Raw genomic sequence first — 16462 nt, forward strand, 5'->3', positions numbered from 1 at the left:
GTGCCGGGATCAAGTTCTGCATCAGGCTCCCTGCGTGGATCCTGCTTCTCCCTCTGCCTCTGTCTCTGCCTCTCTCTTTCTGTGTTTCTCATGGATTAATAAATAAAATCTTTAAAAAAAAAGTCATAGTAGATGAGAGAAATAGCAAGATGCGTTCTTTCCCTTAATGCTCCCACCTGAAAGGAAGATCTCTAACATCTGAACACTTCATCTGAATACATCCAGCAAAAAACAAGCTGTTAATAAACTGTTATGGATTGAAGCTTCATTGGTGCTGAATTCTCATTTTTGTTTTGCTGCTTCTTGTGGAGAAAGTTCAGGGGTACTGAATTAGAGCTAAAGACATAGATCAAGCAGATGTACTGCCTTAGGTCTATATTCTGAATAAGGCTCAGCCCTTGGTAGCAATGCTGCCTTTTAACTATAGCATCTCCTCTGGGGTACTTATATTTCTTTGGCTCAACTTCTCTTTTCTAGGGGAAGATAAGCTTTAAAAATAAAAACTCTCTTTATTGATTGCCACCAGTCAATAGACCAAATTAACCGATGCCTTTTATTCCTTCTATAAAACATAGCAGCTGCTGGCCACATTATCACATGCTAACAACTGGCAGCTAGGATGCCTCACAGATTGAATTTTTTGTTTACCTAAGAGTTATTTATGTTTGATTCCAGTCTATTTATGCCAATTATATGAGAAGAAAGGAGGATTGTTTCTTTAAAACTAGGTTATACACCTTAGATTTACTGAAGATTTTGATTTAACTATTGTTTAAATTAGTACTGGCTAAAAAAGGAAAAACTTAACTAAAAATTGGAAAATCTTGAAAAATACTAAAATTGCTTTGCGGATGTCTAGAAGTTTTTTGGTTCCACTTCAAAGAAACTAAAACTGGAAATCATAGGTGATCCCTTATAGGTGTGCTTTGTGTAGGAAAGAATAAAAAATTCAGTGAAACCTCTGTACTCAAAGAAGAGGTGTTGAACCTGCATCAAGATTGACAGAGAATTGTATATCAAGATTGACAGACAATTGTATATTTTAGGTCTTAAGTTAAAAGGCAGTATTCAGAATATATGTATATACACACACACAACACATGAGGGGTTTTTTTTGTCATTCTTTACAGTAACTGACTTTGATTAACTGGTCACTACTCCCCTATCACAGTAGGGAAGAAATTTTACTGTACTAGAAATCAGAACATTTCTTTGGCTGTATTTTAAATGATCTCAATATATATATATCAAGTAAATGTTCATATAACTTTGGTGTCTTTTCAAGGCAGGAGGACAATATATTCTGTAATAGAAAGACCCAGTGGATAAGCTGTCATTGTATTTTAACTCTTCTTACCCAAATAAGATTAGTCACTATCAGAACTTGAAGGTTGTTTTTTTTTTTTTTTTTTTTTAAATTTTTATTTATTTATTTATTTATTTATTTATGATAGAGAGAGAGAGAGAGGCAGAGACACAGGCAGAGGGAGAAGCAGGCTCCATGCACCAGGAGCCCGACGTGGGATTCGATCCCGGGTCTCCAGGATCGCGCCCTGGGCCAAAGGCAAGCGCCAAACCGCTGCGCCACCCAGGGATCCCTGTTTTTTTTTTTTTATTATGACCAAAGATAGCTCTCGAATGAGTGGAATATCCTTTAACTTCTCACTGTGAATTTCGGGAGTCTTTCCACATCTCAAAAAATAAAAAGTGTGAAATTACCTTTCTCTAGTTCTTTGCTCTCACTTCTCTGCCATCTGCTTTTGCAGTGACGAAGGATTGTCATTGAGACCCAATTATAAAGGTTAAATTCAAAGAAATAAAGACTTCTCAGAACATTTGATAAGAAAATAACCTAATTAAAAGGGCAAAAAGACTTAAACAAAAAAAAAAAAAGACTTAAACAGAGACTTATCTGAAAAAGATATCTAGATGACAAGTTCAACATCAATAATCAGTAGAAAAATGGAAGCAAAACCACAAGACATCTCTACACGTGTATTTAAAAATGTCTAAAAAGGGGTGCCTGGGTGGCTCAATCAGTTAAGCATCTGTCTTCAGCTTGGGTCATGATCCCAGAGTTCTGGAATCAAGCCCCACATCTGGCTCTTAGCTCAATGGGAAGCCTGCTTCTCCCTGTTTCTCTGCCTGCTGCTCCTCCTACTTGTGTGCTCTCTCTCTCTGTCAAACAAATAGTCTTTTTTTTTTAATGTATAAAATTTAAAAATCAATCAATCATGAAATATAAAATGGTATTCCACTTTGGAAAATAGTTTCTTGGTTTTTTAAAATGTTAAATAGAAACCAGTCATTGGTCCAGCCATGCCATTCCTAGGTAGTTACCCAAGACAAATGATAGTCTGTGTTTATTGTACACATATATTCACAGCAACTTCATTATAATAACTAAAAATTGGAAACAACTCAATGTCCACCAAGAGCTGAATTGTATAAATAAATCTTAGTATTTCCATAAAATGGAATACTATTTGGCAATAAGAAGGAAGGTATTATTTAAAGAATATGGATGAATCTCAAATACACTGAGTGAAAGAAGCCACATTAAAGAAGAGTACATCATCTATGATTGCATTTACATAAATTTCATAAAAATGCAAGCTAATCTATAGTGACAAAATGCATATCAGTGCTTGCCTGGTAACCTGGAGAAGAGTGTTGGAGGGCCAAAAGGGAGGCATTACAACAAGGAAACTTTACTGGATAATGAATGATAGGTTCACTATCTGGATCGTGTTCATGATTTTATGGGTATATGTATATTAAAACTTAATAAATTTTGTATTACATCAGTTATATTGTTAAGTTATACTTCAATAAGATAAAAAAGTAACAAAACAAAAACATTTTTGCCTAAGCCATTGAGAAAGCCAAGATTAATTTTAATAATGTGAGTTTTTTGGCTTCAAGTTTAAAGAGACCTAGAGTAGCAAGAAACAGGATATGCTGTGTAATATATGAATAGGTAAGCCCAGGAGAATTTTATAAAAATTTTTCCCTTACAGGAATATACAGTAGAATAAATGCAGAGTAGAAGCAAATTGAGATAAGGAGTAAAATGTTTATTTTTTTTTAATTTTTATTTATGTATGATAGTCACAGAGAGAGAGAGAGAGAGGCAGAGACATAGGCAGAGGGAGAAGCAGGCTCCAGGCACCAGGAGCCCGACGTGGGATTCGATCCTGGGTCTCTGGGATCATGCCCTGGGCCAAAGGCAGGCGCTAAACTGCTGCGCCACCCAGGGATCCCAGGAGTAAAATGTTTAAAAGGAGAAGACATGCATTCCTTATTTTTTTTTTCATAAACTTCTCACATTTTATTTATTAATACCTCACCTTGTTCTACAAAATTTGAGGTAGTTTATGATAACAGTACATGGAACAGCCAAAGAGAATAATTAATGAAAATCAAAATCAAACAAAACCCTTAAAGAACTTCTCTGTCCTCTGGCTCCTGTTTTCCACAGTCATTTGTGAACGTTCTGTGGAACTTCAGACATTCAAGCAAGAAGGAACCTTGGGACAGAGTTATAAATAGATTCCACAAATTATTAGCTTTCTTCCTTGATCAAATAATGTTAGAAATAAAATTTACTGAGTCCTCTTGTCATCTTCAAGAGAGAGAGTGCACAAGCAGGAGTTGAGGGGGTAGAGGGAGAGAGAGAATCCCAAGCAGCCTCCAGGATCCTGAGATCATGACCTGAGCTGAAATCAAGGTTAGATTAACCAACTGAGTGGTGCCTGAGCGGTGGCTACCCAGGCACCCCTCTTGTCTGGATTTTGTGTCCATGAATGCTTAAATAGGAAATGAAAATGTAGTGGTAAACTTTTAAATTGTTTCATAGAACAAATACACTTTTTAGAACATGGATATTTTTTAAAGGTCAGTTACATTGAAGTACTGAATAGTACCTCAAGAATCAAATTCCATGCTGGAGTTACATACTGACTGAGAGCAAATGTTAATACACATACAAACAAGTATATTATGTACTCTGTAATTATTATAAATGTGTTAAGTATGTCTTTTTTAAGCACATGCAAAATCCTCTCTGTATATTCTTTTGAGTTATTGGATGTAACACCTGTAAAGAAGTTGGGATGCCTGGGTAGCTCAGCGGTTAAGCGTCTGCCTTTGGCTCAGAGCATGATCCTGGAGTCCCGGGATCAAGTCCCACATCGGGCTCCCTACATGGAGCCTGCTTCTCCTCTGCCTACGTCTCTGGCTCTCTCTCTGTGTTTCTTATGAATAAATAAATAAAATCTTAAAAAAAAAAAAAAGGTGAAGAGGTAAAAGTAAAAGGTGTTATTCAGACTACACAAATTTTCCCAAGATTTTGTTACACTCTATTAAATGTGACCCTTTACCAAAAAAATGACCCTTTTGTTTAGTTATTTGCATATTTGTTTTTTTAACTAATAGACTATTTTTAGAATAGTTTTACATTTATAGAGAAAAATAAGTGAAAAGTACAGAGAATTTCCATATACCCCTTTATCACCCACCCTCAGTTTCCCCTATATTTAGCATCTTGCCTTAGTGTGGTATATTTGTAACAATTTATAAACCAATATTAATACATTGTTACTAACCAAAGCCCATAGTTTTCATTAGGGTTCACTCTTGCTGTTATACATTCCATGGTTTTTGACAAATGTATAATGACATGTGTCCATATTACAGAATCATACAGAATAGTTTCACTGCTCTAAAAATCATCTATGCCCTACTTACTTGTCCCTATTTCCCTTCTGCTGAGTCCCTGACACTGATCTTTCTACTGTCTCCATGGTACTTTTTCAGGATGCCATATAGTTGGAATCATTGCAGTATGTAGCCTTTTCACATTGACCTCTTTGACTTAATGTACATTTAAGATCTGTCTTTTCATTGCCTAGATGTACCACATTTTGTTTATCTGTTCAGCTGTTGCAAGGCATCTTGATAGCTTTCAACTTTTTGGCAATTGTAAATTAAGATGCTATAAACGTCCATGAAAATGTATTTGAGTGGATGTGTTTTCACCTCCTTTGAGTAAACACTGAGGAGTTGGTTGCTGGGCGATATGGTAAGAGTATTGTTTAGATTTGTAATAAAACTGCCCCCTGCCAAACTCTTCCAAAGTGGCTATGCTATTTTGCATCCCCACCAGCAATGAATGAGAGTCTTGTTGCTTCACATCCTTACCAGCATTTAGTGTTGTCAGTGTTCGATTTCAGCCCTTCTAATATATGTGTAGTGGTATCACATTGTTTTAATTTGCATTTTCCTACTGACAAATGATGTGGATCATCTTTTTTTTTTTTTTTTTTTTAAGATTTTACTTGTTTATTCATGAGAGACACAGAGAGAGAGAGAGAGAGGCAGAGACACAGGCAGAGGGAGAAGCAGGCTCCCTGCAGGGAGCCCAATGTGGGACTCGATCGTGGGACTCGATCCCGGGACTCCAGGATCATGCCCTGGGCTGAGGCAGGGGCTAAACCTATGAGCCACCCAGGGATCCCCTGGATCATCTTTCATATGCTTACTTGCCATCTGGATCTTCTTTAGTTAGGTGTCTGTTCCCATCGTTAGCCCATTTTTTAACTGGGTTGTTTATTTTCTTAATGTTGAGTTTTAAGCATTCTTTGTATTTTGGGGGGGGAATCCTCTAATGGATATATCTTTTGTAAATATTTTCTTCTCATTCTCTTGACAGTATCTTTCATAGAACAGAAGCTTTTAATTTTAATTAAGTCCAGCCTATTGATTTTTGTTTGTTTGTTTATTTTGTGGGTCATGCCTTTGGTGTTGCCATAGACAATAGAGGCTGTGTCTAGATTCATTTTTTTTCTTTTGCATGTAGATATTCAGTTGTTCCAGCACCATTTGTTGAAAAGACTATCCTTTCTCCATTGAATTGCTTTTGCTTCTCTGTGGAAGATAGGTTGACTATTTGTGTGGGTCTATTTCTGCATTCTGTTTTCTGTTCCATTGATATATTTGTCCTACATTTGGGCTAGTAACATGCAATTAGGTATTGTAGCTGTATTTTACATCATAAAGTCCTCTTTTTTCTTGAATATTGTTTTGGTTATTCTTGGTCTTCTTTGTCTTCATATAAACCTTAGAATCTGTTTGTTGATATCCACAAGATAACTTGCTGGGAATTTGATTGAGATTGTATTGAATCTATAGATCAAGTTGGGAAGAACATGGAATATCTCTCCATTTATTTGGTTGTTCTTTGCGTTTAAAATCAGTTTTGTAGCTTTCCTTATACAGATCTTATATGTATTTTTTTAGATTTATAACTATTTCATTTACTTATTTTTTGAGTACTAATGAAAATAGTATTTTTTTATTTTCAAAATTGCTAGTGTATCAGAAAGCAGTTGGCTTTTTTATATTACCCTGTATCCTGCAACCTTGCTATAATCACTTACTAGTTCCTAGAGTTTTTGTTTTTCTTTGGGATTTTCTATATAGACAAGCATGTTATCTGTGAACGAAGACAGTTTTATTCTTTCCTTCCCAGTCTCTATTCCTCTTATTTCCTTTTCTTTCTAATTGCATTAACTAAGACCTCCCTTATGATGTTGAAAGAGAGCAAGAGTGGACATCCTTGCCTTTTTCCTATTGTAGCCATTAACTTTTGTATATTAACCTTGTATTCTGCAGCTGTGCTATAGTTGCTTATTCCAGAAATTTTTTGTTGTTTTTTTAAATTTTCTACATTGACAGTTATGTCATCGGCAAATGAAGAGTTGTTATTGCATTTGCTAGGACTTCCAGTATGACGTTATATAGGAATGTGAGAGGGGGCATCCTTGCCTTGCTCCTGATCTTAGCTGGAAAGAATCTAGTTTATCATGATTTGTATTCTATTTTCTGAAAGAGATTGTAGAGAATTGTTATAATTTCTACTTTAAATGTTTGGCAGAATTCCCTAGTGAACACAATTAGACCTTATACTTTCTGTGATGGGAGGTTATTTGTTATTGATTTCTTTAATAATGTAGACATTTTCAGTTTTAGTGAGTTTTTATGGATTGTGTCTTTCAAAGCAGTGGCTCATTTTGTCTAGGCTCCCAAGTTTGTAGGCATAATGTTGTTCAGAATACTCTCATTATCCGTTTGATGTCCTAGGATCAGTAGTAATGGCCTCTCCTTCATATCTGATATTTTCCGTTTGTGTTTTCTCTCCTTTTTTCATAGTTAACCTGTCTAGATAATTATCAATTTTATTGATGTTTTTAAAGAGCCAGCTTTTGGTTCTGGTGATTTTCTCTGTTGCTTTCTTGTTTTTAGTCTCACTGATTTCTGCTCAGATTTTTATTTTTTCTTGTGCTTACTTCAAATTTAGTTTATTCTTCTTTTCCTGAGTATAACTTTTAAGAGTTCAACATGTTGTAATAAATTAAAACTAAATGCTTCTGAGAGTCATAAGACCTATCTTAAGTGCCATATAAATCTCTTTTTTCCAGAAATAGTATAAATCAATTTTTCGTATTTCATTATAGTAAAGTTGCTAATACTTGTATTTTTAATACTTTTCATTTTTAAAGATCACATATATTTTTAATTTTTTATTACATAGGTCACTTCAGTCAAAATTTCTTTTTAGGAGTCAATATATAGTAATTTGTAGGTTAAAGTTGTTTCAGTATTCTGAAAGAAATTTAGGCAACTTTCACAAATAGGACATAAGCCAAAAATAATTAAATGAAAACACAATAGTTGCTATATAGCTATAGTGATAATTCTTAAATTTGGCTTTGTAGTTTCAGGCAACCAAGATTTTAAAGAGAGAGAGATGTGATTAAGTTGGGGGGGGAGGGGGGGGCTTCTTACCAGAAAAGAGAATTTGTTTTTTATTCTGTTTTTAAATTTTTTATTTAAGTAAGCTCTACTTCCACTGTGGGGCTTGAACTCATGACCCAGAGATCAAGAGTCACATGCTCCAATGACTTTAGCCAGCCAGGCCCCCCTCTTAAATTTTTTTTATTTATTTACTTACTTATTTAAGTTTATTTTTTATTCTAGCAAACTTTCCTTAGCATCATGTTGCAAAATACATTGCTCATATTGGGCATTATCTAGAATAAATTGAGTGATGTAATAATATAGTATATTAATATCAGCTACACTCTTAGATTTTATATGACAACTTTAATGAAAGTCAAGGGTGTGATATTAAAAGATAATTCAGGGGCACCTGGGTGGCAGTTGGGTGTCTGACTCTTGATTTCAGCTCATGTCATGATCTTAGGATTATGATCTCAGGGTCATGGGATCCAGCTCCCACCCCCTTGCATCTGGCTCTGAGCTCAGCAGGGAGTCTGCTTGAGGTTCTCTCTCCTCCCCCTCTCTGCCTTTCCCTCCACTCACATGTGCTCACACTCTCTCCCTCCCTCTCTAAAATAAAATATTAAATATATATATGTATACACACACACACACACACACACACATATATATATATAATTTAATTAGGACACGTTTATGAGTTTCCAATGTAGTAAAGTCTCAGTTTATAACATTTTGGTATCTAGAGTGGAAAGTCTGCACTTTAAATATGTTACTACTTTTTTTTCAGTTGGGCTTTTGGTAGGGATTAGATAGCAGAGAAGTTAAAGTTACCTATTTTAATTTGGGGCTGAAATGCTAGAAATTCAATGTTTTTAGTTGAGAGAAAAATGCATCTATTTGAAAATGACATAATCAAGTTGTAAGATTGATAGCCTGTCATAAAAATTGAAGATCCTAACCAAATTTCTCACCCTGACAATGCAGTCAGTGTCCATCACTGCATAGAAATGAGGTAGAGGTATAAGGATGAATTTTATTCAAGATTTCTGAGTTACTCTGTCATTTGAACAAGTATGTCAGAGTAAATACATTCATCCATCTGTGTTATAGAACACCTTCAAAGATAATTAATGTATTATCTGGGTTTTGTACCACATAATTTTTTATGACGCCAAACCCATTCAGACCCACCAGTATGAAATGCAACATGTACCCCCAAATAATGGAAAATATATTAACATACTATTTTGTTTTATCATAAAAGCAGTTAAGATTAGGAGAATTCCAGTTACCTTGCAGGGAACAGGACATATAGTAATAAATAAATAGTCACAAGGAGTTTATATTCTAGTAACAGACCAACTGCAGACTATTATAATACAGTGTACAAATGTTACCCATCCTGGGGATGGGATATCCAAATACAGCACTAAAAGATGATAGGTATTAAACATGTGAAAAAGAAAGAGAAAACAGGCAAGGCTAGGTTATAAATGATCTTCAACTTAGATATAGGTTGTATTCTAAATATATAGTTCTAAGTTGATCTTAGCTTAGGCTATACTTTCCTATAGATAAAATGTGATGTATAAATCCATGTTCTTCCCAACGATATTTAATTCATCATGTGGAATATTTCTAATACTGTCTTTGAACAGAGAAGGGCTTATCATCCCTTCTCTCCCCTCTGAGAAGTAAGGAATATTGAGATTCGTAATAATAAAAGGAAGTATAACTCTAATCCTTCTGCTTTTCTTTTTCTTCTTTTTTTTTAAGTGGGCTCCATGCTGGGCATGGGATAGCATGGGCCTTGAACTCATGCCCTTAGATTAAGAGCTGAGCTGACATCAAGAGTCAGACACTTAACCGACTGAGCCACCCAGGTGCCCCAACTCAAATTCTTTCTTACCTTTACTTTCACTGCTGATTTGTGGTAGGGGATCAAATTGGGGCTTGAAAAAGAGGGAAAGACCAAGAAATACTACTCTAGACTTTGTCATCAAGCAGTCATAGACTGAGGTGAGGAGTGAGAATCGTAGTGAGCAGGGAGCACCAGAATGGTGGTGTTTGTAACTAGAATGGAAAGAAGAATGGTTAAGAGAAGGAAGACTTCCCCACAGTTATAGAAAGGAGAAAGGAATTCGTTTCATGCCCTGTGCTGTCATCTGACAAATATCCCCCAAATGGATTTTCAAAAGACAAAATATAAATACTACTTTTACATCCCAGATGACTCTTAAGAGTTCTCCATTTTTGTGAGTGAAGGGACAAGCTAGTTTTTAAAATTGCCCCCTTCTTCATGATGAGATGAGCACTGGGTGTTATACTATATGTTGACAAATTGAATTTAAACAATTTTTTTAAAAAATAAAAATAAAAGTGCCCCCTTTTGTTCTTTTCAAACCCAATAGGCTGTCACCAAAGTGTGTGTGTGTGTGATATGTTAATATAAATGTTGAGGTAGTGTACTGAAAAGTGAAAAACATCAGGCTGATTTTCCACTGATACATCTGAAATTGAGAGAAAAGCACTAGAATTTTTTTAAAAACCAGATTCTTCACTTAGCCCTTTTAAAGGGATTTTTTGAGAACTTCATGACTTTGAGAGTTTATATTCACTAGATGTAATTTGTGTTCCATGCATAGTCCTTTGGTTTTCTATAATCCCTTATTATTTATTCTTGGTATTTATTGAAATTACCAAAAATCTGTTCATTATCTTGACCTTGTTATTTTATTTTATATTCTTAATTTGTCTGTTTTCCATGTAACTATTGTTATCCAAATTGTATTCTCCTTTGAACTCATATTGTATAAGAATTAATCTTTGGGATTACAGAAGTCTTTTCTCTTAGTATTTACCTTTACAGCAAGAAATTGAGAAAGGATCTCTAGATACTATAGATCTGGGCAAAATAACCTTTTACCCCATATATATAAATTATGTGTATTACCAAAAAAAAACCCTAATATGTACTAATTGACAAATATACTTTCTTTTATAAAGCATGTACAAAAGAAGCAATAAATTGTACTTGAGGAAAATGTAATTTTCCCTACTCTTTATCTGTGGTGTACATTGGAGTCTGACCTGGATTTGAATCTCAACTCTCTACTACTTCTACTCTGGTAACCTTGAATAAATCTATGTTTCTGTGTGTCTGTTTCTTCATCTTTAAAATGGGACTAATAATTCCTGGCTCATAGTGTTACTGGGAGAATTAAATGAGATTATCTAAGTTAGTAGTTTTCAAACACTTTTCTCTGGTAACCTAGATCAATCTAGAGACATTTGATGAATCATTTGTATCTATTTTACGTTTAGGGTTCTGCAGAAGATTTGGTTTGAGAGAGTGTCCTGAGGTTCTCTGTTTAAAAACCTTTGAAAGCCATAGCTGCAAGTAAACGGCCTTGCACAAATAGATCCTGAACAAAGATTAGTTCTCATGTGCAGGTTAGAAAATCTCCACTTCAACTCCATTCTCTCCTTCATGAGAATCAGTATATTAAAATGCTAAGTTACTTTTCTTTAATTGCTTTATCGGTGTATAATTCACATACCAGAGTTCACCTATAAAGTATACAATTCATTGGTTTTAAGTATATTCACAGAAAATTTACTTTCAGAACATTTTTGTCACCTCCAAAGGAAACTGCCTACCCATTATTAGTCAAACTTACTTTTAGATTCTATTTCCATTGCCTATTTAGAACTTTAAGTAAGTTAATATATCAAGAAGAAAGCCAAATGAATCTAAGGAACCATGCTTCTTCACTGATTTGTAGGTACAGACATTAGAGTCCATTATGGCATTTAACATACACAATTTTATATATTAAATCACTAAAGACTTAATTCTTTACATTTTTCACTTCTAGAAGTTCGTTTATCTACTTTCATGACTTCTGAAGATGACTACTTGATTGTGTATGATTTGTGTATGATTTGTGTATGATTTGTCTTAGTTGAGAAATTCAGCAAATACTTTGTTAAGTACTTGTCATGAACCACGTACTTTGTTAGACCCCTAATGTTAAAAGATGAATTAAACAGTTTTTAGAAGGGTGGCATATAAACAAAAGAGAGTAATAAAGTATGATTGTTCATATGAAGAGGTATGTAAAGTGCTATGGTATACACTCAAGAGAGTAATAAATTCTCCCAGTCAAGAAGTAGATTGAGGGAGGGGAAAGGAGAAAGAACAGAGATAGAGTTTTGAAGAAGTTGGTCTTTAAAGAATGAGTATAATTCACTGCACAGGTGAGAGGGAGGAATATATTCTTTAAAAGCTAAGAGAATGACCCATAACCTATGCTTAGAGGACTAAAAGTATACACAACATTTAATGAAAAGTCATTGAGGTATTTGATATGACTAGAAGAAGCTATACACGGTGAATAGGGGTGGAACAAAAACAAAAGGTTGACTAGAGCAGATCATGAGGGCCTGAATGTCAGCTTAGTACCTTATTTTATCATCTTTCTCCCCTCTTTTCTGGCTTCACCTTACAGATAATTACCCTTTCCCAATGTAATATTCGTTCACATTAACATAGTTCCTACTGCCATCATCCTAGTTCCCCTGGAGTTATATTTGACTTTTTTCACTACTTTGCTTCCCATATCCATTCACATATTAATTATTAAATAATTCTTTGTTTCCATTCCCACAGCCACTACCATGGTCTCTTTCCTAGGGTCTCTTTTCTATTTCTTTTGTCCATTTTTAGTAATTAGATTTTTCTGTTCCTAGGACTTCACCTTTTAATCTGTTTTCGTATTGAAAGTAGCTTTATACAGTAGGTGAAATAGTTCCTGTATCATAGAGTCCGAAGACTATGAAAGCTAAAGGGTTGATAAAAAGGCACTTTTACAGAGTTTATTATACTCGTATCAAGAGTTGACTGTGTACTGATACAGAATGTATTGTTGAGTTAAAGCAAGGAACAGAAGAGTAAGGTATATTCCTTTAGTGTCAGAAAGCAGAGGATTATTAGAATATAGACCCTATTTCTTACATTTTGCATGAAGGAACTGGACAACGATAGGAGAAATAATTGAAGTAAATATCCATAGGCATAGGATAAGAGAAGATGAGTGAGGACAGGTCTCAAAGTATACCTTCTTTGTTGTTTTGATTTTTAAACTGAGTATTTTATCTACTTAAAACTCTGGCCTTGTGTACTGCTGCAGGGAAGTGGGATTGAGGGACTCTAACTGATTTTCTGTTGCCTTATATATGAAATCACTCTTTAGTCTACCATCCAGGCTTCTCCACTCTGATTATGCCATGGTGTGATCCCTTTCACTGAAATGAACTCTATTCATGTCCCCAAATCACTTTCAAAGCTTCAGTCAAAATTGATTACCTCCTTCTCTACAGTCGATTAACTTTATTTCATTCTGTCATCTTAGCTTTATATTTTGGTTCTTCATTGGTGTCTCTGAGTATTCTAATTTATCACATGAATGGTTTCTACTCCCACTTAGATTATTAACACTTTGAATAGAAATCATATTCTTTTCTCTTTTGTATTATTGAAGTATAATTTAGTAGATGGTTGATAGTGATCATTTTTATTTGCTTTGGAGGATCCTAACATTTTAACTTCATTTGGATAACTTTAATACATTTTAAATTAGAAGAGGTATTATATAGAAAAGCTAAGTTTGACTACCTTCCCATTACCTAACTTAAAGTATTAAATAGGAAAATTAGTTTCATTTAAAAGCCACTGAAAATAATTTATTTAGGATAATTTTCTGTCCAGTTAAGATGAAAATGTGTGGATTTGCGCACTAAAAAAGTAAACACAACATGAACACCTGACATTAATTTGCATGGAATACAGTATGATTTATATGCTAGTTACTAATTAATATAATAATTGAGATTGATGTAATTTTTATCTCTGCTAATATATATAACATAGAGTTAATTCTGAATTTGTAAGTGAGGTGATAAAATAGTCAATGTTTTTTACATTAAGTGTATGATCAAAGTAAAAAACTTAAAAATCAATTCTATTAGGAAATAAATGCTTGTTTTTTAAAAATTGATCATAGAAAATAGAATTTTGTAAGCTGAGAGGCCCTCAGTATGTTTTTATTACTTGATGTAGCCTAATTTAATATTTATTTTGAAACAGGCAAGAAAACTAGATGTGTATTTTGAATATGAAGAAAAAATAATGAGCAAAACTACTCTGGATAAATCTCTTCTAGATATAATATCAGACCCTGATGGTATGTACCATAAATTTGAGGTTAATGTTAAGTTTCACAGCTGATAAATCCAGCATTTTCGATATTCATAAAATCTGAATAGAATTTTTTTTCCTGACCCCATGCTAATACTGAAATCATTAAATGAGCTATTTTCTGTTGAGAAGTTTGTGGCATAGCAGTTCCTAAAGTGGAAAAATGATTTATATTTTAATTCATTGAATTTTTCTTTCATGGTGTGTAAGAACTTGTTATATTCATTATTTAAAGTGATATACCTGAAGTTCAATTTCTGCTGATTTTAGGAAGATTTGAAGGTATAACATTCAAAGCAGCTGTCTCTAAGTGATACACTTTCTAATTATTTTGGTTTAACCCCAACAAGTTTCCTAAAAAATACCAAAAACTGAATTTTGTTTTAAATATTTAGGGAATTTGCTTTTAAAGAAACTCCTTAATCAATCCCATGATATTTACATTTAACTAAATATTTGTATGTTAGATTTTCTTAAAACAAGATACGATTCTTTGTACTTAGAAAATGTATTATAATTATTGCTTTCAGTTATAATGATCTTGAGATCCACATAGGTTTTAGCCTCTGAAATTAAATAAACTTTAGAGAATTGATCATTTCAGAATAGCTTTCAATTCAAATCTCAGTGCTTTTCCAAAATGAATAAAGTATATAAGCTGTTCAGTTTATATTTTGCATATAAGTTATTCAGCTCAATGATAATGATTTTTGAGTTAAGAGTTTGGTATGTTTTATTTAGACTTTATTCCAAGTTGAAAAATAATAAGTTACAAATTGCAGTTGAAGAGTCTATTCCTAAAAACTTCTAAGAAGCTATAAGTATTACTCAAACTTTTAAGAAGCTAGATTTGTAATGAAAACAAAGCATTTTGAAGGTTTTTACACTCTTGATCTCTACCCCCAATGTGGGGCTCAACCTCATGAAGGTATTCGTACTTTATAATGAAGAAATGCAAAATATGTAGGCCTATCACTTCAGAGCTATTCTTTGTTATTTACAATAAGTTTTGAGTAAAATTGAAGCAAATAAATGTGTTAATAAACCAGAACCCTTCTCTTCTTTCCCCTTCCTTTCTCAGTTTATTTTTAAAGACATTAAATATGACAGAGCAAGGTAGGCATTTATGCAAGGTGGAAGTCTGCTGCCACCTCGCCTAGAAAAATATGTTGGCATAATATATAAAAGTCCCAACAGGTTGAGGAGGGTGACTGTATGCAGGAACAACCCAGCATCAGTCCACGTGAGGTGAAAAGTGTGGCCAGGCATGTGAGCGAGTCCACTGTAGGGAATCAGAGCCCAGATGGAGTGAAAAGGCATCCATGCAGGCAAGAAAATGGCTGTAGAGATAGTATATTTGTTACATATCACAGACTGGTTAAGTAAGTGCATATGTCAGATAATACAAAGGGAACCAGGTTTTCTGTTGTCAGAGAAAGAAGTTACAAATATGGAAAGGGAGAAAACTATCATGAGCTCTGCAATGTTGGATTGGAATTGAAGGTGTTATTGTGGACCTGTGTTTTCACTATGTATTTGTCAGATAGAGAAATAAATATAGATACTGTGTGTGCACACATTTATGTATTCCCTAGTCAGCCAACTAAGCAGGGCTGGGAGCAACAATATTCCACTAATAAAAATTTTAGCTTATAAATACCATTTTCTACTAGGACTTACTGGAGAAGTAGATGATTCCAAGGCTGAGGTAGGTAGGAAAAGAGAGTACAAAATGAGCCTAGAACATTTTGTTGTGTCAGAAAGCAAGGAAAGCATTCAGAAAGTGATGGGACATATCAGAGGTCAGGTTGAAGAGGTCAGCTTGAAGAGGCCCCAGTGGGCCAGATCATGACCTTATAAGCACCTCAATAATGATAACAGATTATAACTCCCTGAATGAAATAGGAAGCTGTGAGTTCTTAGAGATATAATAAATGAATAAATTGAAATTTTACAGGATATTTAGTTTCAGATTACCTCCCTACAAGATACTTGTTAATTACAAAGAGAAAAACTAATCTTACATTGGAGAAGCATGATAGATCCCTTAACTAAGTAATCGCAGTGAACATCATCAGTAATGACACATTTGAAATAATACCCCACCCAGTAGGGTGTAATACAAAGAATACATTATTTCTTTTGTGATATTCCTGCCAAAGGTGTGCAGCTTGAATCTATCATGAGTAAATATCAGACAAAATTAAATTGTGGGATATTCTACCAAGAAAACAAGCAAACAAACAAAAAAACAGCCTGTAATCTCCAAAAACATCAAGGCCATGTAAATCAAGGAAAGACGGGAACTGTTCCATATAGAAGATAGCCTTATGTTATGTCAGTTATGTATACCACATGGTTCTGAAATTGATCCTTTTGTCATAAAGGATGTTATAG

At 34.1% G+C, this 16462-nt stretch overlaps 1 protein-coding gene across 11 annotated transcripts in view; it reads left to right on the forward strand.

Annotated features, from left to right (window-relative positions):
- The window catches only part of SCFD1 (sec1 family domain containing 1), a 106753-nt gene that overhangs the window by 44437 nt on the left and 45854 nt on the right, over positions 1–16462 (forward strand). For 10 of the 11 annotated variants that reach the window (XM_026007656.2, XM_026007655.2, XM_072761309.1 and 7 more), the window contains one exon: positions 13955–14051. The exons of the other annotated variant lie outside the window; for it this stretch is intronic. In XM_026007656.2, the coding sequence (XP_025863441.1) occupies positions 13955–14051 (97 nt within the window). The remainder of the gene's footprint in view (positions 1–13954; positions 14052–16462) is intronic. 11 annotated transcript variants of the gene reach the window in all.

Source organism: Vulpes vulpes, chromosome 6 (assembly GCF_048418805.1).
Source record: "Vulpes vulpes isolate BD-2025 chromosome 6, VulVul3, whole genome shotgun sequence".
NCBI classification, from domain to species: domain Eukaryota; kingdom Metazoa; phylum Chordata; class Mammalia; order Carnivora; family Canidae; genus Vulpes; species Vulpes vulpes.